Source organism: Monodelphis domestica, chromosome 1 (assembly GCF_027887165.1).
Source record: "Monodelphis domestica isolate mMonDom1 chromosome 1, mMonDom1.pri, whole genome shotgun sequence".
Classification (NCBI taxonomy): domain Eukaryota; kingdom Metazoa; phylum Chordata; class Mammalia; order Didelphimorphia; family Didelphidae; genus Monodelphis; species Monodelphis domestica.
The window spans coordinates 478,329,621-478,355,430 of record NC_077227.1 but is presented as its reverse complement, the minus strand read 5'-3'; the positions used below and the strand labels follow the sequence as shown (position 1 = coordinate 478,355,430).

General features: G+C 46.6%; 1 protein-coding gene across 12 annotated transcripts in view; it reads left to right on the top strand.

The window, feature by feature from the left end:
* GRIN1 (glutamate ionotropic receptor NMDA type subunit 1) overlaps positions 1 to 25,810 on the top strand; it is a 40,830-nt gene that overhangs the window by 8,622 nt on the left and 6,398 nt on the right. For 2 of the 12 annotated variants that reach the window (XM_056822941.1, XM_056822944.1), the window contains exons 3-20: positions 1,385 to 1,561; positions 5,332 to 5,394; positions 6,306 to 6,406; positions 13,641 to 13,762; positions 14,027 to 14,201; positions 16,437 to 16,581; positions 16,685 to 16,768; positions 17,122 to 17,263; positions 17,403 to 17,530; positions 17,895 to 18,059; positions 18,239 to 18,357; positions 18,590 to 18,702; positions 18,922 to 19,070; positions 19,358 to 19,515; positions 20,116 to 20,277; positions 20,765 to 20,874; positions 22,028 to 22,173; positions 24,070 to 24,180. In XM_056822941.1, the coding sequence (XP_056678919.1) occupies positions 1,385 to 1,561; positions 5,332 to 5,394; positions 6,306 to 6,406; positions 13,641 to 13,762; positions 14,027 to 14,201; positions 16,437 to 16,581; positions 16,685 to 16,768; positions 17,122 to 17,263; positions 17,403 to 17,530; positions 17,895 to 18,059; positions 18,239 to 18,357; positions 18,590 to 18,702; positions 18,922 to 19,070; positions 19,358 to 19,515; positions 20,116 to 20,277; positions 20,765 to 20,874; positions 22,028 to 22,173; positions 24,070 to 24,180 (2,370 nt within the window). Of the gene's footprint in view, positions 1 to 1,384; positions 1,562 to 5,331; positions 5,395 to 6,305; positions 6,407 to 13,640; positions 13,763 to 14,026; positions 14,202 to 16,436; positions 16,582 to 16,684; positions 16,769 to 17,121; positions 17,264 to 17,402; positions 17,531 to 17,894; positions 18,060 to 18,238; positions 18,358 to 18,589; positions 18,703 to 18,921; positions 19,071 to 19,357; positions 19,516 to 20,115; positions 20,875 to 22,027; positions 22,174 to 22,844; positions 23,571 to 24,069; positions 24,181 to 25,810 lie in introns of those variants that run through there. The other 10 variants (XM_056822973.1, XM_056822964.1, XM_056822956.1 and 7 more) reach the window with 7 other exon arrangements.

Genomic DNA, 25,810 nt, shown 5'->3' with positions numbered 1-25,810 from the left:
TATAAAAGCATATGATGGGGGGCAGGTGGGTGGCTCAGTGGATTGAGAGCCAGGCCTAGAGACGGGAGGTCCTAGGTTCAAATCAGGCCTCAGACACTTCCCAGGTGTGTGACCCTGGGCAAGTCACTTAACCCCCATTGCCTAGCCCTTACCATTCTTCTGCCTTGAAGCCAATACACAGTATTGACTCCAAGACAGAAGGAAAGGATTTCATATATATATATATATATGTGATGGAGGAAGAATGAATAAACAGCAGGTCATGTGAAAGGTTCAGTATTAGGTAACAATGGGACAAAATGGTCACAGAAACCTCTCGTGTAATCTTGGACTTCATCAAAAGATGTACAATATCCCAAATGAGGGACATCATAGGCCCACTGCCCCATACCTCATCAGGCCACATCTGGAGCTCTGGGTTCAGTTTGGATATTTAGATTTTAGAAGATACATCAATGAAATTGAGCATTTCCAGAGGAGAATGACCAGAATGGTGAAGAGACTTGAAATCAAGTCATATAGGGACCAAATCAGATGACGAAGGAAGCTGGGAGGTTTAGCCTAGAGAAGAAAGCTTTATAAGAGGACATATCTGTCTTCAAATCCAAAGGGCTGTCCTGTAGAAAAAAATCAGGCTCATTCAGCATTTTCCCAAAGAACATAACCTAGGACTAATTGGCAAAAGTTACAAGAAGACAGATTTAGTTTCAAAATAAAGAAGGCATTCTTGACAAAAAGAGCCACTTGAAAATTAAAAGGCTACCTTGGCACTCCATCACTTGAAATGTTTGAGCAAAGGTTCAACCGCTACTTGATGGGGATGCTGTAAATAAGCAGTCTAGCATTGGGTTCAAGACAGGCTAGACGGCTTTTGAGGGACTTTCCAACAGAAGATTCTGTGATTCTGATCCTAAGGCGTGGGAGGGAGACAAAAGGTGTGTGGGTGGAGAGCAAAGAGACACAAGCAGTACCAAGAGGGAGTCCATAGCTGGGATAGTGCCCAGTCCAGTAGCCAGGTAAGTGTTAGCCTGGCCAATGGGGGCATGAGTTGGGGAGAATGGGAGGATCTGGGTGAAGATATCTGCCCTCTCAGTTTCCAATTGACTCCCCAGTCTCCATCCTAATTAGGTACCTACCCTTTGCTCAGTTTCCATCCCTTATAATCCCAATTCCCCTCAAGCCTCTGCTCTCCTCAGTCTCACCTCTTAGACTCCCCTACCCCAGACTGTCTCTCCCTGGCCTCTACAACCCCAGACTCTAGAACTCGGGACCCCTCTGGCCACTTTCCCTTTAGAGCTACTTCCAGTTCTGTACACACACACACACACACACACACACACAGTAGTTTCTGCCCCCTCCTCAGTCTTTTCTGTGCCCTCTACAGAGTATCCATTTGAGTTTTCTTCGGACGGTGCCTCCATATTCCCACCAATCAAACGTCTGGTTTGAGATGATGCGTGTCTACAGCTGGAACCACATCATCCTCATTGTTAGTGATGACCACGAGGGCCGGGCAGCCCAAAAGCGTCTAGAAACTCTTCTGGAGGAGAGAGAGTCCAAGGTGAGGGGGACAGGGGTGGTCGAGGGAGGCGGCTAAGATGAGGAGCAGAGGGCAGAGGCCCCCTGGGGCAGGGCCGAAGTGTCTGTAGCTCCTGTGTGTAAAACACCCTTCTCTTTCCATTGTGCCATGGCTGGCATCACCATGTCTGACGAGCGCCCAACCCAATCTGTATTTGGTTCATTTCACGTGCTTTGCCATAGTCGAAATCTCCCACGTGTCATCCCTACTGGCAAAGGGTCACATAACCTGGAGTTCTGCAAACACCACCCTGCCCCTGCCTCCAGGAGCCCCTTGGGCTGGGTGTGGGGGGCTCCAAGCAGGGCTGTTCTCCTCTGTACCCTGGCATGGAGCCCCCTGGTCCTGGAACTGTCCCTGTGCTCACTAGCTCATCTACCCAGGCCAGGTGCCTAGGAAGTGGGCACAGGTCAGGCCACTGGAGTCTCTTCAAGTATATTTTCCAATTCTGAGTCTAAGCCATTTGGCAATATGGCCCAGCCCTTAGCTCTATTTATTTCTTTAGAGAGCTCAATTTGTTGCATGGTAGAGTGGAAAGAGCACTGACTCTAGAGTCAGAGGGTCTGGGTTCAAATCCTGCCTCTGACGTTTATTGCCTGTGTGACCTTGAGCCAGTCACTTAAAGCTCCCTGAAACTCAGTTTCCTCCTTGGTAAAATGAGACATTTGTATTAATAGGCCTCTGAGGTTCCTTCCAGCTCTAAATCTATAATCCTGTTATTCACCTCACCCTAACTCTATGAATGGGAGGTCTTTATCTGGATATGGATCCCTGAAGCTCTTAAACCTGCCCCAATCCCTGGGCCTTATCTTCATCAGAACCTAATCAAGACTCCTCTCAGAGGGTCCCAGATATCTCACTACCAAGACTGGCCACCCAGACTCAATGTCTAGGGGAAAGTGACGCTATCCCAGAAAAGGCCCCAGATTCCAACCCTTTTCTCCTTCCTCTTTCCCAAATCCCTGATCCTCCCTTCCTTAATTTTATTTCTCCAGCTGTCCTGGGGTCTGGGTAGGGAATTGCCCTTAGAATAGACAGTAATGAGGCTGAAGTGTCTCCTTAACCCCTTGGAATCCTGCCTTTCCCTCTGTGTTCTCCCTAGCTTCTCTACTCTCATCTACCCTTTCTTGTGCCCTCTTATATCTTTCCCACCACAGTGTTGGGATCTGAGGACTGGAGTCTGTACTCCTTTTCCTTCAGAGATGCTGATATTCATGCTTTCCAATCCAGCCCTCTCACCCTCTACCATGACCTCAGTTCCTTTGGTTCATGACCATCAACCCTGGGCCTCATGAACCAAGTCTTTGAGTGCTCCATTGCCTCCTTAGATTGAGCAAGAAGCCTGAGACTCATCCCACACACACCCCCATCCTGTCCTATGTCTGTGCCCAGGACAGTCCTTGGGCTCAATTAGGGTGTTTGCCAGAACAGAGCTAATGTTAGAAGAAATAGGAAGAGAGGGGATTCTGGGGCATTCCCCTAGGTAATGGGGAAGATCTTAGGATTCTCTCCAAATTATAACCCATTTTACAGATCCTTGGGGGTTGGCATTCTTCTTAACTGATAGAGAAGTCATGAGATGGGTTTTCTGGATGTGGAAACCTCTCCCCCTTATAATGGGGCCTCTTGAGGCCAGGGGGCCATACCTACCCTCTCAAGTTAGAGAAGTGTAAATAATGAGATCAGTGTTGAAATCGTTCTTACTTAATATTTTTGAATAAGTGGTCTGGAAGAGGAAATGCAGAGTGAAATCTATAAATCTTGATATAATGCTAAATAAAACTTAAGTGGTACAATGGGTAGTGTCCTGGACAGGAAGCCAGGTGTCCTGAATCCTAGTCCTGGCTCTACCTCTAACACAATACGTATATGACCTTGAGTAAATCATACCTCCTTTCTGGGCCACAGTTTATGCATCTATAAAATGAGGGAGATAATGCAACATAATACAATAAGCATTTATTAAATGCCTTCTTGCTGGGCACTGTGTTAAGAATTAAGAGTAGCTGTTCTCTAAGGTCCCTTCTAGCCCTGACAATTTACAATTCTATGTCTCTGTGGCTTTCATAAAACCTTTAATGCATTTATACCCAGAATACTGACCTTTAGAATAGATACAAGAACCTTACAATAGATACTGGAAATGGTCTCAAAGGAAGAAGGGGAAAAGTCTGGGAACCCAGAAAGAAGATCTATAGAAAGAGAAATGCGTAAGGACAAACAAAGGCAGAGAGGAGAGATTTGGGCTTATAAAATTCCAGAGGGGAGGGGCCCAACAAAGTCCTGGGGTCTGCTTGCAAACCTCAAACATTAGACCCAAAAGTAGATGCCCCTTGGAGCTGGAGAGTAGAGCATGAGGATAAATCACAGTAGTCTATCCTGCCTTACTGATTAGGGACTGAGCTGAAGAACTTTGTTCTTTAGAGTTGCTACAAAACTGGGAACTCATCAAATTCACAGTGGATTTGTAACCCCACCTGCAGAGATATGTCAGTAAGACTTGGGCAGGACTCTAACTTTTAAGTTTGACTTATGCACTTCTAGCCTTTTATCCAAGGTCCAAGCTACAGGTCTCTCCATATCATGTAGATAGATTTAAGGAAGCTGGGGTTTGGGGTAGGGGGTGTTCCTAACCCATCTAGTGAGGACCCAGAGTACAAACAGGGCCTTTCCCAAATTGTGCCCGCTCTAATTCCCCTATCCCCAAAGTTTTGCCAATAGAGAGGGTAGCTCTGGAGATCATATCTCAGGCTTTCTGGTGCTTAGCAGTGAGCTGGTAGCAGGGGGGTGGGGGGGGGTAGCTGCTGTTGGGAAGGATGCATATCCCCAGAAAAGTCCAAGGCCAGCCACAGGAGGGTTTGTCTACTCTGGACACTGTCTGAGGGCCCTGACCACATGTATTTGCCTGTTCTGACTGGCATTGCATCAGTCACACAACCCAACCTACCAGCACTTCATTGCCACATCAGAGGATTAATGAGATGGAGTTTCCTTTCCCCCCCACATAATTTCATGCAGCTTTCACCCTCCTGACTGCCTAGATGCTTAATGACTAGCACACAGATTCTACATATCTACACACACACATGCAGATTCTTCTTATCTGTGTGTGCATAGAAAACAACCTCTGCTCAAGACCTCATTCTCCATACATTGGCTAAGAATTTAGATCAATTTAATCTAAGGACCATGTCTCATAGTAAAGACAGAGGGATAACCAAGTTGTGCTCCCTGGGGGAAGGCAGAGCCCTCAGCCCCCACCCCTGCATGTTTGCAGCAAGCCAGTACTGACTCCCAGACAGGAGGAAGACAGAAAGGAACGTGGACTAGGATAGATCCGGGTGCAGATGGTAGACCATGGATGAGGATATGCAGTGACACAGTTTTGGACATGGATGGGATGGAAACGGGGACACAGAAGGACACAGATTGGGTGACATATGGGGAGGGGGAGGGGAGCGGGATCCAAACGCCAATACACTTTTCTTTCCCCAAGGTAGGAGCCATTTCACAATTCCCAGCTCCTTGGACAGGAGCTGTCCCTCTAGCACCAGTCGCCCCACTCTTAGTCCCCACTCCGCCCTGCCCCGACTCGCCCAGGGGAAATATGGTGTTTGCAAGCTCCATGGCTACGTGGCCCTCATGCAGACCGTGGAGAGGCGGTGATGTTGGATTTGCTTTAGTGCTCGTCATTTTCAGCTGTTTATAATCTTCTTCTGTGTCTGCATATTTTCTCTGTGCACATTATCCATCAGAGTAAAAAAAGGAACTATGAAAACCTCGACCAACTTTCCTATGACAACAAGCGAGGACCCAAGGTATCTTTGCATGGACGTGCACGCCGCCCACCGACCTAGGTAGTCACTGAGGTGCCTGTGAGAGTCACAGCCACCAGCCCTCAGGCGTCCGCCTCCGCCTCCGGGCGAGAGGGCTTTAACCAAGCAAGAAATAAATCTAAAGTCGAGGCAGGCTGGTGCTGGCAACATGGGCGCACGTGGCGGTGCCGAGCTGGTAGTTTTGTTTGAGGAGGAGACAGACAAACAGACAGACAGACAGACAGACAGACAGAGAAAGAAAGAAAGAGAAGCACAATCAGCAAGAGGAGGAGGACGAGCTCTCTCTGGGAAATGCATGTGAACCGTTGGGACCCGCCAGGGTTTCCTTTTTGAAACCCGGGAAGGAGCCACCCCTACCTGGTCACCTGGGGACGGGGCTGCTCCTGCTGGCCACTGCCTAAATCGGGGCCTTTGCGGATTTCCCGCGGTTCTGGAAAAGACGCCCCCGTCTGAATTCCCGGTTGCATTCCGAAAAGCCTTTTTTCTGTTACCTGTCCGCTGCACGCCTCTTTCTGAGTCTCGGTCCACTTCAGTTTGCATGCACAGTGCAAAAAGGAGAGAAAGAGAGAGCGCGCGAGAGAGAGCGAGAGAGTGAGCGAGCGAGCGGGCGAGAGAGCGAGAGAGTTTGAGACTGAGAGAGGAGAGCGAGAAGTGAGAAAGAAAGAGAGAGCAAGAGCGAGAGTGAGCGAGAACAAGAACAAGGGAGCCAAGGAAAGAAAGAAGGAACGGAGAAAGAGTGAGTGGAAAAGGAAAGGAAATAAAAGAGGAAAGGGCAACAGCCTTAGTTAACCTGATTTGCCATTTGGGGTTACTGGTGGCTTCGGCCCCACTGCGCCAGAGAGGCGCCTGTATCAGACCAAGCAGCCGCCTAACACTCCGGTTCATAATCACAGGCAGAGAAGGTGCTGCAGTTTGAACCTGGGACCAAGAATGTGACAGCGTTATTGAAAGAAGCACAAGAACTGGAGGCCCGAGTCATCATCCTTTCAGCCAGGTAAGTCAGAAGGCAACATACTCTGTCTCCTGCACCTAGACACCATCATGAGGCCTCAGGTCTCAAGTTTTAATTCTGCTCTGACCTAACTCCCTCAAACTAGACCTTTTCATCTCTTGCCTAGTCTCCTGTAAAGCCCTTATTCACTCCAAATCTCCCTCCCTCTCCCTCTCTCTCTCTCTCTCTCTCTCTCTCTCTCTCTCTCTCTCTCTCTCTCTCTCTCTCTCACACACACACACACACACACACACACACACCACTCAAACTTCTTCATTGCTACAAAGTTCCTAGAGAAGTTAATAAAATGTATTTCAACTTCACAAGGCCTTTGACAAAATTTTACAAATTTAGTCAGTGTAGCACTTATGAGACTGCTGAGTTGTGAATTGGGAGTAACATACATTTATCCTGGGGATTTAAGAAAGTATTTTTTCCTCAATCATCCTATATTATTCCCATTTCATGTAAGAGGGTCAGCTGGGTGGCTCAATAGATTGAGAGCCAAGCCTAGAGATGGGAGGACCTAGGTTCAAATCTGGCCTCAGACACTTCTTAGCTGTGTGACCCTGGGCAAGTCACTTAACCCCCTATTACCTAATCTTCACCATTCTTCTACCTTAGAACCAGTGTTGATTCTAAGACAGAAGGTATGGGTTTGAATGGGGGAAAAAAGAGGAAAGTAAGACTCACAAAGGTTAAGTGACTCTTAAGGTCACATAACTAGAAAGTATCTTTGAGCCAGTATTCAAATCTAGATATCTTGACTCTAAGACCAACATTCCTTCTTGAAAAATAAATAAGGAGTGAGTGACAAAGTGGTACAATAGATAGTGTGCCAGCCCTGGAGTAGGAAGGACCTGGATTCAAATAGGACATCAGATACTTCCTAACTGTGACTTGTTTGCCTAGTCCATTCCCTTCTGTCTTAGAGCTGTTCCTAAAATGTATATATATAATGAAAAAACTTAAATGTTTTACATCAATGAATTAAATTAAACATGCTTAATACTTATAGTTAAGTTAATTTAACACTTAAAGCATTATTTACCATTTTTGACTACTCCTCTTAAATCCTCTCTAGCACTCATTTTTATCCACTTTCCCCTCTTATATGGTCTTACTTAGTGCATCAAGGCTAAATAAGGCTGCTTTAGAGAAAGAAAAAAGGGAGTAGTAGGCACTTCTGTCACAGGAGAAATATAAATGGTAGGGTACCCTGGAGACTGGGGCTGAGCCTGCTCTTTTCTAGCATTTCTTGTAAATTATTCAGAAGAGGGAGTCACAGTGATATTTCATAGACTCACAGATGGTTAAAGTTGGAAGTAGCCTAAAAGAGCAACAAGTCTGGGGCAGCTAGATGACTCAGTAGATAGATATCCAGGCAAAGATAGGAAATCTTGGGCTCAAATATGACCTCAGATACTTCTTAGCTGTGTGACCCTGGACAAGTCATTTAACCTCAGTTGCCTAACTCTTACCTCTCTTCTGCCTTAGAACCAATATTTAGTATTGACTCTAAAAAAGAAAGGGTTTTTTAAAAAAAGGATCTAGTCCAATGCCAGAAATTATCAAATGAGGAAAATTCCTTCAAAAGAGGAAATAGAGCATTCAAGGTCACACAGTCAAATGGGATAAAATAAGAGATTAGAACTCAGGACTTCTGACTTGATTCCTCATCCAGTGTTTTTGCTTTTACACCATGCTACCCATTTTTGCCAATGATGCTGAAGTTGCACCATCCCATAAGAATCAAGATCAACTACAAGAATCCCTATGATGTCTATGATGGGATTGCCCATGGGTGAAAGGACTTTAAGTGTTGAAAGCTGGCTGGTCCTGGTTCTGGCCTTCCTGGTCTTCTACAAGACCTGTGCTCTAGTTCTAACAGTACATCTCCCCTAGACTCTGGAATGTATCTGGCCACCATTATGTCTTTTGAGGTTGCATAAGATATCAGAAAAGTATATCATGAACTTCAATGTGGTTGCAGGCATACTTTGTGATACACTGCGGAGGAGGGTGGCCATGCCAAGGAGGGATCATCCCAACTACACTTGTAGATTGATGGGTTCCAAGCTCTGAGGAAAGAGAAGGAGCAAGGATATAAGAGGTGCCATGGTAGACCATTCCATGAGGATGTAGATCTTGAATGTGACTATGGCTCTGGAGACCTTCACAACATTAGATAGCATTGGGAAGCAGACTGGAAATTAAACAGAAAGCTCTTGGCCTTGCCCACTAAATACATTCTTCCACCCTTGTAATGCTGTGAGTCCCTCTGGATAGATACAATGAGGACAGGTCTGAGCAGAATGTCTATCATGACCCAAGAGCAGAAGGTGTGCAGGGGAAAGTGTAAAGATGGCAAAAAAAATAATAATAATAACTTGAGTAGGGGTTTTAGAAAGAGAAAGTAAATAAGGACTGAGGGACAAGATGAGGACACCAGTCTATAGAGATGGAGACTTATGGAGGAGAACATACAATCAGTTTGGGCTAGATGGGTGGGGAAATGTATCCAGGATTTACTTTTCATTATTTTTCCTTTCCATCTTGAAATTAATGTTGTGTATTGGTTCACCAGCAGAAAAGTTGTAAGGGTAAGGCAATGGCAGTTAAGAAGTGTCTGAAGGCATATTTGAACCCAGGACCCCCCTTCTCTGGATCTGGCTCTCAATTCACTGAGCCACTCAATCTATATTATTAACATTTTTCTCTATCACTTTCTCACATCTAGACAATTAACAAAAGAATAAATCAAGTTTTGATTTATAGCCATTTATTTGCTCATTTTTGTGTAAAAGCTCACATGGAATTAGCATACTCCTGGAAGTAAACTTACACATCATTCCCCCAAAATCATAGAATTTAGAACTAACAGTTTTCTTAGTCTGGTAACCCCTTCATGGAAAAAGCCTAATTGGAATGGGAAGAACTATAGTTTAGTTGTCAGAGGAGTAACATTGCTAGTTACTGACTTTGTGAACTTGAATGAGACACTTCCTATCCCTGGGACCTCATTTCCTGATCTGCAAAACAAGGGGTTGGAGCAGATGATTTCTAGGGCCCCTTCTAGCTTGACATACTGTGATACTAATGCAGATGAGGAAAGTGAGGTCCAAAGAAGATAAAATGATTTGCTATAATACAGGCTGATAATAGAAATAATTCAGAAAATATTTCAATGCATTCAAAAAGAACAGATTTTCTAATGGGATGAATCTGGCTTTTTCATGAGATCTTCTATGCAATAAACCCTATTAGAAATGATTTTTTTATTTTTTATTTTTTAATAGTATTTTATTTGATCATTTCCATGCATTATTCATTAAAGACAAAGATCATTTTCTTTTCCTCCCTCCCACCCCCCCCCCCCCGTAGCCGAAGAGTGATTCCACTGGGTATCACATGTGTTCTTGATTCGAACCCATTGCCATGTTGTTAGTATTTGCATTAGAGTGTTCGTTTAGAGTCTCTCCTCTGTCATGTCCCCTCAGCCATTGTAGTCAGGCAGTTGCTTTTCCTCGGTGTTTCTACTCCCTCAGTTTGTCCTCTGCTTATGGATAGCGTTCTTTCTCCTAGATCCCTGCAGATTGTTCAGGGACATTACACTGCCACTAATGGAGAAGTCCATTACGTTCGATTATACCACAGTGTATTAGTTTCTGTGTACAATGTTCTCCTGGTTCTGCTCCTCTCGCTCTGCATCACTTCCTGGAGGTCGTTCCAGTCTCCATGGAATTCCTCCACTTTATTATTCCTTTTTGCACAATAATATTCCATCACCAACATATACCACAATTTGTTCAGCAGAAATGATTTTTTTAAAGAAACTTTTTTGAATAATGATCCAAACCCCACTGTGAAGAAGTCAGGCACATTCATATGGCTATTTATCTTTGATGTTGTAACTATCCTCATTCTTCCCTACACCTGTCTTTGGTGTTCTTTCACAACACAACCCACACTCTGTTATCCCCAAACTGCTCTATTTGAATATTTGAGAAAAAAGGAAAGTATTTCAATTTTAGCTTTTATCAGAGGCCTACCTGGTGCTAGTTACCAAGGGAGATCTAGAGATTTAATTAGATGCAACAGCAGAGCAGCTAAGTGGATCAGTGGATTGAGAGTTAGACCTAGAGATGGGAGGTTCTGGGTTCAAATTTGCCCAGACACACCTTAGCTGTGTGACCCTGGACAAGTCATTCAACACCAGTTGCCTAGCCCTTACTGCTCTTCTGCCTTGGAATCAGGGCTTAGTATTGATTCTAAGACAGAAGGTAAGGATTTTTATTAAAATAAATAAATAACAAAGATTCAATAGCCTCTGCTTATCTTCAAGGATTTCACAGGGTAGTAAAGAAGCTATGACCTATGGCAGAGGAGGGACAAGATGAGGTCTGAACATGCAGCCTCATGCCATGGAAGATTGTACCTTTGGGTGTCAATGTCACTAGAGGCTTACATTGTAACATGTGTAACTTGACTTCTTCACAATCAATTCTCAAATGCTAGGGAGAAGGAGATTTCCTGATTTTAAAGCTATATCCACAGAATATTTTAAAAGTGTCTGAGGGGGCAGCTGGGTATCTCAGTGGATTGAGATCCAGGCCTAGAGACGGGAGGTCCTAGGTTCAAATCTGGCCTCAGACACTTCCCAGCTGTGTGACCCTGGGCAAGTCACTTAACCCCCATTGCCTATCCCTTACCACTCTTATGCCTTGGAGCCAATACACAGTATTGACTCCAAGACAGAAGGTAAGGGTTTAATTTTTAAAAAAGTGTCTGAGATTGTACCTTGAGAGGCTGCCTATTTCCCCTGTCCCTGATGCCAAGTCACTACCTTGGACAAATCGCTTCCATTCTCTGGGTCCTAGTTGTTGTTGTTTTTCTTTTGTGAAATAAAGAAGTGGAACTAGGTGACTGCCAAAATAAAATGGAACACAACCAGTCATCCTTCCTGAAGCATCACAGCTCTCTGTTAGCGAGATCCCCAAGACACAGAGACCTGGATGCCTACATGATGATAATAATGGAAAATGTGGTCTAATGGAATAGCATTGGTCTTAGATTCAGATGACATGGATTAAGATCCCTCCTCTGTTTCTAACTTTGTAGGTGCCCTGCCCTGAGCATGGCCAAGACCTAATTAGGGAATGGCACTCCTGCCTGGCCAAGCCTGCCTTCTGGCTGCTTAATACCTGTGACTTGCCTCAGACAAGTCATTTTTCCAATTCTCTGGGCCTCAGTTTCTTTATTAATAAGATGAGAGAGTCAGATAAGCTGATCTCCAAATTCCCTCAACTCTAAATTCAGTGAACTTAGCAATATCTAGTATCTATAAGGCTATTTAAGGTTTACATATTGTTTCAATCACATTGCCTTTTCTTTTTTACCAAGAGCATCCCTAGCTTTCCTCAAATGACTCTTCACTCTTGCTTTGTGTGGCAATATGCTGGCCAGGAGGCACATGGGGGTGAGCCCAAGGGGTTGCAGACTTATAGGTTTTTATGCCATTACTTCTATGTGCTCCTTCTTTGCCCACGTCAGTTTTTAGTTTGAAAAATTCTAGAACAGATCTCCTAAGGGTGGCTTTGCCTCTTCCCTGTTACTTTCCCATAGGGGTATGAAAAATGCCAAAGCCCTACAAGCACATCCCTCCCTTATCCTAGCACACCCCTTAATCCCCTAGCCCAGCTCTTTAGTTCCTTCCTGACTTTGGGACAGTTACCTAGAATTAGTGATATTACTAATATATTCTCTCTATATCTTGTGATATGAGGGACTGTGTGATGTTTCTTTTGTCTTTGCCCTGTGGAACATAGGCATGCACGCATGCACACACACACACAATGTCTTCCATGATACCAGCCACATGATAGGTATTCAGTAATGCCTCTTGACTGCCTGAGAAAATCTGGCAGAGAAAAGCATTGTTCTTCTCCCCCATCGAGGACAGGAGAATGTTATGTCACTATCCCTATTTCTGTACTTCTTGTATCTCCTAAAGCTTAATGGTCTAATTGCCCAAGAAAAAAAAATTCTTCCTTAAATTAGAGCAATGGAATGGGACTGTTTGTCAACAGAATTTGTTGCCCCTGTGCAACATGCAAAGTCTTTTTTATTTAATGACAAAAAACCCTCATTGAGACAGAAATCTTTCTTTAAAAGACAACCAGACTTTAAAACAGAAGGTTTAAAGCATGAGGTATAGATTTGTTGATTGTTTTTTTCTGTGGACTATAAGACACTTAATGAAGCTCTCCAGACACCTTACTGGTCCTGGAGACTTGACTTCTGTCTTAGAAAGAAGAGACAGTGTGTGTGTGTGTATGTGTGTGTGTGTGTGTGTGTGTGTGTGTGTGTGTGTGTTGGAAATTGGGAGAGAATTTCAGGTGGAGGTTGATCAGTAGGAAAGATATCAAAGAGGTACACTGAGAGTCTATGATAAGGAGACAGTAAGAGGCAGTTAGTATAGAGCTAAATGTTCTCAAAGATATTTGTGTGTATATATACACATGCAGCTAGGTGGCACAGTGGATAGATTGCCAGGCCTAGAATCAAGAAATCTCATCTTCCTAAGTTTAAATATGACCTTAGATACTTCCTAGCTGTGTGGCCTTGAGCAATTCACTCTACTCTATTTACCTCAATTTCCTCATCTGTAAAATGAACTGGAGAAGGAACAGCAAACCACTCCAGTATCTTTGCCAAGAAAACCCTGAATGGGGTGATGTAGAGTCAGACACAATTGAATATATAACAAGTATAAAGTACTTTCCTCACAAAAATCTTGGGAGATAGACAGCACAAGTATTAGAAACCCCATTTTACAAATGTGAAAATTTTAATTCCTGAGAAATGGAGTAATCTGTTCACAGTCATAAAGCAAGTAAATGCCAGACCTTGGACTTGAACCCAGGTTTCAAACGCCATTTCTAGTGCTCTTTCCACTCTATTACTCTTCTTTGCCTTTAAAGGATCCTTATAATCCAGATCCAGGGCCCAGGAGTATCATAAGGATCAAAGAAGGTGTCTATGAAAGTTATTTTAAATGTTAAATGCCACTCTCACGTCCAGTTTCACAACTGCATTGTTGTCATTATCCAACAAAATCTAAAACCCTAGTGTATCTAGGCCATAAGTATTATGTGGAGGAGTGGAGACTTAGGGGAAGGGCCTCAAGAGGGAGGGGGGATCTTGGCCCTTGTCACCCCCCCCATCTGTCCTGCAGTGAGGATGATGCTGCTACTGTGTACCGGGCAGCCGCAATGCTGAACATGACAGGCTCTGGGTACGTGTGGCTTGTAGGCGAACGGGAGATCTCAGGGAATGCCCTACGCTACGCTCCAGATGGTACGTACTTGAGATGTTACTGGGAGGATCTGTCTATGGACTACACCAGTGGTTACTGTTGGAATAGTGGCAGAATCATTGTGATGGTCTTAACCACAGGTAGAGGTTCAGAGCTCTGAACTGTTACCAATTTAGAGGCCTCTCTGGGTCAGGGGGTAAGGGCTAAATGGGTCTCTTGAGTAACAACTCATTTTGAACCTGCTTGGGGATGGGTAGGATATTTCTGAATTTTATCAGTCACATTCCTTACATGGACCTTCCCAGGAATCATTGGGCTCCAGCTGATTAATGGAAAGAATGAGTCTGCACACATCAGCGATGCAGTGGGTGTGGTAGCCCAAGCTGTGCATGAACTTTTTGAAAAAGAAAACATCACAGATCCCCCCCGTGGCTGTGTTGGCAATACTAATATCTGGAAGACTGGGCCACTCTTCAAAAGGTAAGAGAGAGTGAGAATTGGGAAGGAGTGGCATGACCCCAGAGAAACATCTGAATCAGGACCCCTCTCCCTTTCTCACTCAAATCCTAATAATTGCTCTTTCTTTACCTTTCTAAACCATTTTACAGTTTACAATATAAAGTGTTTTCCTTCAAAGTCTGTAGCACAAGAATTATTAATCCCAAATTTTGTAACTGAGAGTCCAAGAAATTAAGTGGTATGCCCATGTTCATATGGTCAGTATCAGAGTAAGGTGTCAAACCTAGCTTTTCTAACTCCAAATCCACTTTGCCATTCTGACCACTACCATCTCTGTTTCCATCATCACCATTATCTTTGTCAGCACCTCCACCATGATCAAGAGCATCTCATGGGATGGTAGAACTTAGTGTTGTATTATTATCCCCGCAAACCATCTTCAGAATATAGTCACACAACTGGCCATCACCACCACCATCTTCAATGGGCTCACCATCTTAGTACAGGTTAAAGAGCACTGACTTTGGAGTCAGAGGACCTGAGTTTAAGTCCTTCTCTATCACTTGCTTCCCCTGGGAGCAGCTTCATTGAATTCTTCTGTAAAATGAAGGGATTGAACTAGAGAATTTCTGAGGTCTCTTGCCATTCTCAATCCATGATCATTATTATCATGATCAACATATTACTATTTCCAACACCATAATTTTCATCCTTACTCTCACAGGATCATAAATCTAGTATTGGAATAGACCATCTCATCTAACTCCTTCATTTTACATAAGAGGAAGATGAGACCTGGAGAAGTTAAGTGAGTTACCCAAAGTCACACAGATAGTATCAGAGGTGGAATTTGAAACCAAGTCCTCTAATTCCATAGATCCAGTAAACTGAGGACTGGAGAACTAAAAGTGATTTGTTCGATGTCATCTAAGTAGTAAATGGTAGAGGCAGGATTTGAACTCATAACTTCTGCCTCCAGAGCCAGTGTTTTCTCTGTCTCTATCTCTGTTTCTGTTTCTATCTTTGTCTCCTTACTTTCTGTCTCTCTGTCTCTGTTTCTTTCTGTTTTTCTTTCCCTATCTCTGGCTCTCTGACTCTCTCTTCTACATAGTCTTCCTCATAACCATCACTTTCACTTTCATTGTCACTAACTCCATGATTTTCATCATCATCATTTTAGCTGGGGCAGCATAATCTTCCCCATCCATCCCCATGACTACCAACATCATTCCTCCATCCAAAAGAAAATTTACTTGAAGCTTCCTTCAACTTCTTGGAAAACACTATCCTAGACTTCAAGAGAAGAAATGCATGGTGAACTCCATTCTACTTCCCTATACAGACTGAAATCCTATGGAAATTGGGAATTAGGGGTTACAGAGTTCCCTAGAGGCATTCTGAAAACATGAAGACTGTTCCAGGAAGATGGAAAGAAGATAGAATTAATGTGCATAAAATCAACAAGATGAAAAGAGTGGTCAAAACCTTTGCTCACTAATTCTCAGAAACTACCACTATAGGAATCCTGAATGAGATTTTCAGCATAGTCTTGCAGAAGGGATCTTGTTGAATTCCTATATGGCAGATCTACAAAGGAAGTCTGGGAGTATGAGGACATTCCTGACCTATGACATCAGAAAGGGATTACCTCAACCCCTTCCAATCCAGCCCCCACTGCTAGGGCTAACCTTGGTTCCAATCCAGGTTTTGCTACTTAGTGACTTTGGGCAAATAATTTACCTCTCTGGACCTCACTTTCCTTATTTGTAAAAGTTGATTGGATTAACTGACCTAAGGTCTCTTGGAGATCTCAATCTATAATACATGTGAGAAACAGAATCCTAGTCAGAAAAGTCAAGGAGTTAACTTTTGGTATATAATTGATGAACAAACACATGGTTTTAGATAAGGCCAGGTAGAATAGGCACTCCCACCCCAACCCCCATCCCACCATGATGGTAGGAGATTTAGAAATGGAGATGGAGACACACACACACACAAAGACACACACACAAATATACTGGTATACTCATCAGGCATTCAGGTTTTATGACATTGATTTAAAGCTACTTCAGCATGGAATAATGTGTGGGAGAAAGGTGTGGCTTCAGGATCAAGGATGTTGAATTCCTCTGCTCAGTGTACAGAGGCAGATCCTTTGGGGTTGGAGTCAAGGTGTTCAAAGGCAGGACAAGGATTGGGAGGAAATCTCATCACATTATCAATCAATCTCCCCCATTCATCCCTGTTCTTCAGGGTGCTGATGTCTTCTAAGTACTCAGAAGGTGTGACTGGCCGGGTGGAGTTCAATGAGGATGGGGACAGAAAGTTTGCCAATTACAGCATCATGAACCTGCAGAACCGAAAACTGGTCCAAGTAGGGATTTTCAATGGGAGCCATGTAAGTGGGGCTGAGAATAGGATTGAAAGGCTTAGCCCAAGGGTCTGGGAATTCTGACCAGGGCCTCTGGGTTTCCCCCTCATGCACCTCTCCCACCTTTCAGGTCCTGCCCAATGATCGTAAGATCATTTGGCCAGGGGGAGAGACTGAGAAGCCTGAAGGATATGAAATGTCAACCAGACTCAAGGTGAGACTGACAGAAAAGTTATAAGGTATCTATTACTATAGGCAAGAGAGTTGATCCCATCTCCTTGAAATCCCCTCTTCTCAGCCAGGCAGAAAATAAAGGAGAGGGGATGAGAAAACACAGAGTTGGGGAGACAGGAATGCTGGGAGAAACAGTGCAACAGGGTCAGGCAGAAAGACAGAGAAATAGATGAAGAGGCAGAGACAGATGGGGAGAGCAAGGTAGAGATTTTTCGACAGAGATAGAGAGGGAAAGAAAGGTAGGGATGGATGGTGTCAGAGAAGAGAGGAGACATTCTCTAAGAAACCCAATGATGCATAAGTTAAGTTTCTCCCTCCCTTTTTTCCCCCCAGATCGTCACTATCCATCAGGAGCCCTTTGTATATGTGAAACCAGCTCAAGATGGAGAAACCTGTAATGAAGATCTCACAATCAACGGAGAGAAAATCAAGAAGGTCACCTGTACAGGCCCAAATGATACCCATCCAGGCGCCAGTGAGTCTAGGTTGGGGGATGAGGGTCGGAAAAGGAGGCACTTGCTCTTGATGGATAGCAGGGACAGTTCACTAGCCATCTAGACCAGGGAATATAGTGGTCATAACTATCTTCCCCTGGGACCCCTCTTCCCCAATAGACCGCCACACTGTACTCCAATGCTGCTATGGTTTTTGCATTGACCTGCTCATCGATCTGGCCAAAACAATGAACTTCACCTACGAGGTCCATCTGGTAGCTGATGGCAAATTTGGCACCCAGGAGCGGGTAGGTGGGCAAAAAGGCTGACAATGAAATAGGGAGGCTAGGCTTTGGGGTATTGTGTGTGATGAATGGGAGGTGGCCAAGTGAACAACAAAAATAAAAAGAATAAGTGGAGTGGAGCTCAGGACTGAAGGCCTGTGAAGGGAAGAGAATTGGGGTATAGGCCCAGAGTTAGGGCACAGGCTCAGAAAGAAGAATGAGAGGGCCAGACTTCAGGGCAGGCAATCTTGAGGGATCTCGGGGCAAAGTATAAAAAACAGCAGGATGGGGACTGACTGAGATTTGGGACTAAAGGACTAATCCAGCATGCAGAATGGAAGAGCTAGAAATCAGTCTGAAGAATCAATCTAGGACTCCCTCTTCCTAGGTAAACAATAGCAACAAGAAGGAGTGGAATGGGATGATGGGGGAGCTATTAAGTGGACAGGCAGACATGATCGTGGCCCCATTGACCATCAACAATGAGCGAGCCCAGTACATCGAGTTCTCCAAGCCCTTCAAGTACCAGGGGCTGACTATCTTGGTGAAGAAGGTCAGTGGGTGACTGGGGAAGGGACCCATAAGAATCTGAGAAACTGACCTCCTTGGGAAGGGTCCCAAGGTCCCAAGCTGCTGGGAAGGTATGGGGAATGGGTGGGGAGTTGGTCTTGGGTGGGAAAAGGACGAATCTGAAAGGCCGAGAGGAGTCCTGATGCTCCATCTCCCTTCCAGGAAATCCCACGGAGTACACTGGACTCATTTATGCAGCCCTTCCAGAGCACACTGTGGCTGCTGGTCGGACTCTCTGTACATGTAGTTGCTGTCATGCTTTACCTGCTAGACCGGTTTAGGTGAGAGTGAAACATCCTTGACCTCTGGTCCTCACCTCACTCATCCTGTCAGCACTTCCCTTTTCCCCAGGAAAGCCATCTGAGAGGAACAGTGCTAGGGGAGGGAGAGAAAAGGGACACTGGAGGGATTATAGTCCAGGAAGGAAGAAGAAGAGGAGGAGGAGGAGGGGGGTGGGGGGGTAGAGGCTGGCCCCGAAAGCTGATGCTGCCCTTTCCCTCCTGTCCCCCTCAGTCCCTTTGGTCGCTTCAAAGTAAACAGTGAGGAAGAAGAAGAAGATGCACTAACCCTCTCTTCAGCTATGTGGTTCTCCTGGGGGGTCCTGCTCAACTCTGGGATTGGGGAAGGTAAGGGCCACTGAAGTACTCTATCCCCACTGACCAGTTTCTCAAACTTATAGGTGACCTCCCAACATTCACATCCACACTCCCAGCCTTAACACTCAGCCTCCTGGACTCCTCTCTGACTCTCTCCTATGGTCTTACCAACCTCCACATTCAACCCCTCAGACTCACCAACCAAACCCTGGTGGGAAGTACTACCATGTTCCTCCCCTTGCCCCTCAGGTGCCCCCCGAAGTTTCTCAGCCCGGATCCTGGGCATGGTTTGGGCTGGCTTTGCCATGATCATTGTTGCCTCCTACACTGCCAACCTGGCAGCCTTCCTGGTGCTGGACCGGCCAGAGGAGCGCATCACAGGCATCAATGACCCTCGAGTGAGGACCCAAGGCCCAATTGGACAGGACTAAGGCGCTGTGATTCCTGGATCTTGGAAGAGGGAAAACAGGGGGTCAGGGCCTAGAGTGGGGCCAGGAGATATCTGGAAGATAGCTAGGATTTGCAGGCAGTCAGGAGGTTGGGAGCCACATGGATCAGTGGTCAGGAGGCATCTGGGGGCAGGCAATGTGGCTAGCATTCTAGGGTGGGAGCAGGGGGCACTCAGGGGGTCTGGGGCTAGAAGGCCAGAGATAACCTCTCTGATACCTCTCCTGATGACCTCTAGCTACGGAACCCTTCGGACAAGTTTATCTATGCCACGGTGAAACAGAGCTCTGTGGATATCTACTTCCGGAGGCAGGTAGAGCTGAGCACCATGTACCGGCATATGGAGAAACACAACTATGAGAGCGCTGCTGAAGCCATCCAGGCTGTGCGGGACAAGTGAGGAACAGGGACTATGTGGGGACCCAGGGACCAGGGCTGGAGGACCAGAAGAGGGGTGGTGAGGGGATTGGTGCTGGGTCCAGGGATGAGGGGAACCAGAATCTAAAGGGTTTAGACAAGATACCAGGAGCAGGAATAGCCAAGGGTGCCAGGAGAGGGGCACAGAGGACCCACTTTGGAATCTTGCTTTTGATGTGAATGTAGACAATTTATCTAACCTCCTTGAGCCTCAGTTTTCTCAAAGGAAGGGGTTATATACTAAATGGCTTTTAAGGTCCCTTTGTTGTTGAGTATTTTCTGTTGTGTCTGACTCTGTGACCCCTTTTGAGGTTTTCTTGGTGAAGATCCTGGAGTAGTTTGCCATTTCCTTCTCCAGCTCATTTGACAGATGAGGAAATTGAGGCAAACAGGGTTAAGTGACTTACCCAGAGTCATATAGCTAGACAGTGTCTGAGGCCCCTCTAAGCTCCAAGTCTGAAATCCTATAGCCCTAACCCGGACCCCTGTAGCCTCTGGGTACAAGATACAAGAAGAACAGGGCACAGGAGATGTGCCTGCCTCCTTTGGATCCCCATGACCTTGTTCCTGTGCCCCCAGCAAGCTCCATGCCTTCATCTGGGACTCTGCAGTGCTAGAGTTTGAGGCCTCACAGAAGTGTGACCTGGTAACCACGGGCGAGCTCTTCTTCCGCTCCGGCTTCGGCATTGGCATGCGCAAAGACAGCCCCTGGAAGCAGAATGTCTCCCTGGCCATCCTCAAGTCTGTACCCCACCCCAGCCCTGGGGACCCTGACCCTGGCTGGGAAAGCCCCACCCTAATGCCCCAGCCCTGGAGACCCTGTGCCCAGACACTAACTATATGCATACACACAGATGCCCATGCTCTACTTGTATGGCCCTACCCAAGCACCTCTCTGATTCCTTTTATGCCCCTTTTATTTAAAAACAAAAATGGTCATAGAGCCCAATGTGAGAATTTCTTCCTCATCTCTCATTCTGTGGCCAGATTCATCTCATTGTGTTTCCCTTTATCACCTCTCTCTCTCTCTCTCTCTCTCTCTCTCTCTCTCTCTCTCTCTCTCTCTCTCTCTCTCTTTATCTCTCTCTCTCCTCCTCCTTCTCCTCCTCCTCCTCCCTCTCAGTTTGTGTCTCCCTCTCTCTTCCATATCTCCCCTCATTTCTCATCACTCTTCACGTCTCTGGTCCTGCATCTGAAATGCACTGGCTCCCACACCACTTTCCTCCAGGTCCCATGAGAATGGCTTCATGGAGGACTTAGACAAGACTTGGGTTCGATACCAGGAGTGTGATTCCCGTAGCAATGCTCCAGCAACCCTCACCTTTGAGAACATGGCTGGTGGGTCCCCCTCCTTCCCTCTCTACCCCAGAAGGCAGAAGTTCCTGCCAATGAGCTCATATCTGGACTTTTATGACCATGAAGGGGGCTAATGTCTGAGACCAGGAGACACCCCAGGATGGTGTATGGCCATGGTCAATCAGTCAATATGAATTTATTAATTAAGTACCTACTATGTGCCAGGTACTGGACTGAATTCTGGGGATGCAGAGAGAGGTAAAGACAGTCCCTATCCTCAAGGAGCTTATGGTCTAATGGGGGAGACAGCATGCCAAGAAATATGCATAAATGAGCTATACACAGGATAACTAGGAAGTTATCATCAGAGAGAAGGCTGAAAGGAACTGGGAAATGCTTCCTGTAGAATATGGGATTTTAGTTGGAACTTGAAGGAAGCCAGGGAAGCCAGGAGGTAGAGATGAGAAGGGAGAGTGTCACAGGAATGGAGGCAAATTAGTGAAAATGCAGAGAAGCTGCAAGGTAACCTTGGAGGGGAAGGTACCAAAAGCTTGGGGTGAGGGGGCAGGGAAGCTGGAGGGGAGAGAGGAAAGACTTCAATTAAGAAAGGAGGCACTTGAGATGAGTCTTGAAGAAAAGCAAGGATTTCAAGAGGCAAAGGGGAGGGGGCAACTGGTTAGGATGAGTCAAGAGGATCTGGGTTCAAATGTAACTCAGACACTTTCTAGCTATGTGACCTTGGGCAAGTCATTTAACATTGTGTGTCCTTGGGATTTTGTATTAAAGTTGTTACTAAGGCAGAGAGTAAGGGTTAAGAGAGAGAGAGAGAGAGAGAGAGAGAGAGAGAGAGAGAGAGAGAGAGAGAGAGAGAGAGAGAGAGAGAGAGAGAGAGAGAGAAAGGAAGATGAAGGAAAAAAGGAATTCCAGGAATGAAGAAGTCAGTGAGTCAACAAGCATTTATTAAGCACCTATCCTATGCCAGTACCTGTGTTAAGAACTGGGCAAAACAAAGGCAAAAACATAACCCCTCTGTTTCATGGGGAAAAAAACTGAAAATAACTAAATATATATAGAGGGGTTTGGTTCTGGTTTGAGATCGACCCTGGATGATCTCACCAGTGGATGTGGGTGGAGGAGGGGGAGAGAGGGAGTAAGCTGGTCTGAGTCCAGGGTGACCAGCCATGGGCACTTGTAGGAGTGTTTATGTTGGTGGCTGGCGGGATCGTGGCCGGAATCTTCTTGATTTTCATCGAGATCGCCTACAAGAGACACAAAGATGCCCGCAGGAAGCAGATGCAGCTGGCCTTTGCAGCAGTGAATGTGTGGAGGAAAAACCTACAGGTAGGCCAGCGGGGCATGTGGCTCTGTACCTGTGACCCAGTGCCCTCACCCCAGCCCTTGGCCGGCCCGTCCCTGATTCCCAGGACACTCCTACCTGGGGCCCGACCCCTGCTCTCAGCGGCCCCTCTTCCCGACCCTGCCGATGCCCCTTTCTCCCACCCTGGGCTGTAATCCCCCTTCCGAGTACCCTGGTCTGTGCCAGAGCCCGGGAATAATCCCACAGTCAGTGTTGAGTGGTGCCCCAAAAGAGCAGTCCTGGAGGGCTGCCTGAGGAGGGGCCACCGGCTCACGCCATCCCAGGCACGGATTCTCCAGTCCAGTTCGTTTACCACCAGCGCCTCACAAGGGGAAACCCGGGCTCATCCTGCCCTGGCACCCTAAGACGCCCATTTGTTTCGGGCACCTCTCACTGATACCCATTTTACACCAAAGAAAACTGAGGACCAGAACAAAGCAGGGACTCCTATGAATTGAGAGCCTGAGTCCCGCGTGGCTCGGGCTCCCCCTTTCCTTCTCTCCTTTCCTTCTGGGGAATCACTTTCTCTCTCTCTCTCATGTTCCTTGGGGTTAACCCTTTCCCTGCGGTGTCCATGCGCTCAGTGACTTCCTCCGCCCCACCACACTGTGCTCTGCTCCGCCCTGGATGTCCGAGGCTGTTTCTGTGTCTTTAGGAACCCGCCAGCGCGCAGGGAAACGGTTTGACTTAGAGCCAGCGCAGAGAGCGGGGTTGTAAAAAGTGCGGTAGCCCTGGCTGGGGCCTGGGTTCGGGCTGTGGTGGAGGGCAGGTGCCCGCTGGGTGGCAGGCAGCCCAGGGTAAGGAACCAGCCCACACTTGGAGATGACTGAGATTGTTGGACTCGGATCCCCGATGGCTAAAGATACGTTTGTCTCGTTTTCTTTTCTTCCTCCCCCCAGTAGGGCCCAGCCCCAGGGAGTCTGGGCTGGGGTATCCCTGCCCCATACACACACTAACTCCCTTGATGGTCTCTTCCTGGAGGCCAGGGGAGGGGGAGGCTGGAGGCACTGAAACCCGTGGAGCCCCCTGTGAGATCAAAGGCAGCTCGGGCTCCAGGGGCGATGCTGTCAGGGAGAAAGGGGGCTTTGTTGAGGGAGGGGAGGACTGGGTTAGTGCTCACTCCAGGGAAGGGATGCCCCTCATTCTCCCATCCCTATCCCTTATCCTGATCTTATTGCCGGTGCCTAGGATAGCTGCTGACGCTTGTCCCTCAGGGGAACAGGAGTCTCTTGTTGGTGGGCTTGAGCACCTGGGGAGACCCAGCCCATCCCACCTGGCCTGAGAGAACCAGGGCTGACTGTTGGACCAGACAACTCCGTCTGTCTTTCTCTCCAACTCCATCACAACCTCTTGGTGACATTACACCTTGCTTCTGGCTGGATTTTCCTTAGTTTCTTTTTTTCTCTCTTTCTCTTCTTCTTTTTTTTTTTCGTTGACCCCTCGTCAGAGGGATCACCTGCTTTGCAGAAATGGATGATCACAATTTCGGTGTGTTTTTCCCAGTCCACCCATGGAACCTTGCTGCCAAGGCCCTCCCTCCCATCCTTCTTGAGAACCTGGCCCCCAGGGGAGGCAGGGAGCAGTCCGTGCAAAATGGGGGCCTCTAGGGAATGGAGGTGCACAGGGGTCAGCCCCTAAAAGAGAGAGAGAGAGAGCGAGCCAGGGTAACACAGGCCCCATCCTGTTCTCCCCCAGCACTCCAAAGTGAGCCAGGCCAGACACAGGGAGCAGAAAGAGAGGAACCCTGTCTGTCTGTCTGTCCTGTGCAGAGAAGCAGGACTAAGGACCTGCACAGGCATCAGCAGTGACAGCAGCAGGAGGGTAGGGCTAGCAAGAAGCCCACCCTTAGCAATCTAATCACTTATACATATTCATTTTAGGATAGAAAGAGTGGTAGAGCAGAGCCTGACCCTAAAAAGAAAGCCACATTTAGGGCCATCACCTCCACCCTGGCCTCCAGCTTCAAGAGACGTAGGTCCTCCAAAGACACGGTAAGAGGGAGAAGAAAATCTCCAGTCACTCTCTCTGTCTCTCCTCTTCTCCTCTCTCTCTGTCTTTCTTCTCTCTCTCTCTCTCTCTCTCTCTCTCTCTCTCTCTCTCTCTCTCTCTCTCTCTCTCTCTCTCTCTCTTTTCCTCTATCTCTTTCCCTTTCTCAACCTCTCTCTTCTCTAGCTTCTGTTTCTTTCCTCTTTCTCTTTCCCCTTTTCTTTGCTTCTCTTTTAGTCCCAACTTTTTTCTTTTTTTCTGTCCTTGTTTCTGTCTTTCTGTCTCTTGTTTCTCTAGATCATTGTCTCTTTCTCTGTTTCTTATCCCTCTCTCCTTGTGTTTCTCTGTATTCCTCTGGGCCTCTCTGTATCCCTCTCTTTCCCAGTCTCTCTCTCTCCACATTCCTCTCCCTCTCTCCTTTCATCAGCTTCTGTCTCTTGGTGTCTCACATCTTTACCATTTGGTCTTTTCTCCATTGGCTTTTCTCTGTTCCCCGTTTCTCTTTGTGATGATGTTTCTCTGTCATGCTTGAATCTCTGGAGAAAGTGTCTTTATCTGTTTTCCATTGTCTCCATCTCATCTCATCTCTGTCTACATTCTTAATTATCATTGTATCAAGAAGGAGAATATGAGTGAAAAAGAAACAGAAACAAATGTATGTTCTGTCTCACTATTCCCTCTCTTGATGCCTGTTTTTCTTTCTCTGCTTTCTTCTCTTTCTAAATATTTCTCTCTAATTTCATCTCTCTTTATCCTCCCACTCTGTCTTTGTACCTTTGTGTCTGTCTCTCTCCATCTGTTTTTCCACTTACTCTTTATATCCATCTTCAGTGTTCATCATCTCTCTCTCTCTCTCTCTCTCTCTCTCTCTCTCTCTCTCTCTCTCTCTCTCTCTCTCTCTCTCTCTCTCTCTCTCTCCCCTTCATCTCCCTGTCTCTATTTCATGGGTCTCTCTTTGTCTGTCACATCTTCTCTCTGAGTCTCTCTCTTTCCACCTGTCTTTCTCTGTCTCTGTCTCTTTCTCTTTCTCTGTCTCTGTCTCTCTTTCTCTTTTTCCTTCCATCCCATGACTGCCACACACTCATTCTGAAGCTGCCTCATGTTGTCAGTCAGTCAGTCAGTCAGTCAGTCTCAGCGCCTGTCTCTGGGCCTGGCCCAGGGGCCCTGGGGGGCCGGGGATGACCTGCCTCCTAGTCTTCTCACCGATTTGGGAGATTCTACCAACTTTTTATTTTTTCCCCCTTTTTTTCTTGGACTCTCCTGGTTTCCGCCGGTCCTCTCCTCGATGCCCCACACAGCCCAGAGATCGGGTAGTGTGTGATGACTGTCCCTCCGTGTCCCGTCCCGTCTGTCCTGGTCCTGCCTGGCCCATCCCCGTCACTCCCTCCCAGCGCCTGTCTCACCTGTCTCACCAGAGCCATGCTTGTTGCATCCTCCATGTGGTCTCTGTGTGGGTCGGGGCCCAGGGCTGGGGAGGCCAGAGGCCAGGCAATTGGGGGGATTGGAACTTTGAGGGAGGGCTGGGCCCTAGGGGGCTGCCAATCTGGCTTTCAACTTATACTGGGTCCTTTCAGAACATTTCTGAGGGATGCACTTAGAGAATGGGGAAAAGGGGGGTTCTAGGCTAAGGGATTC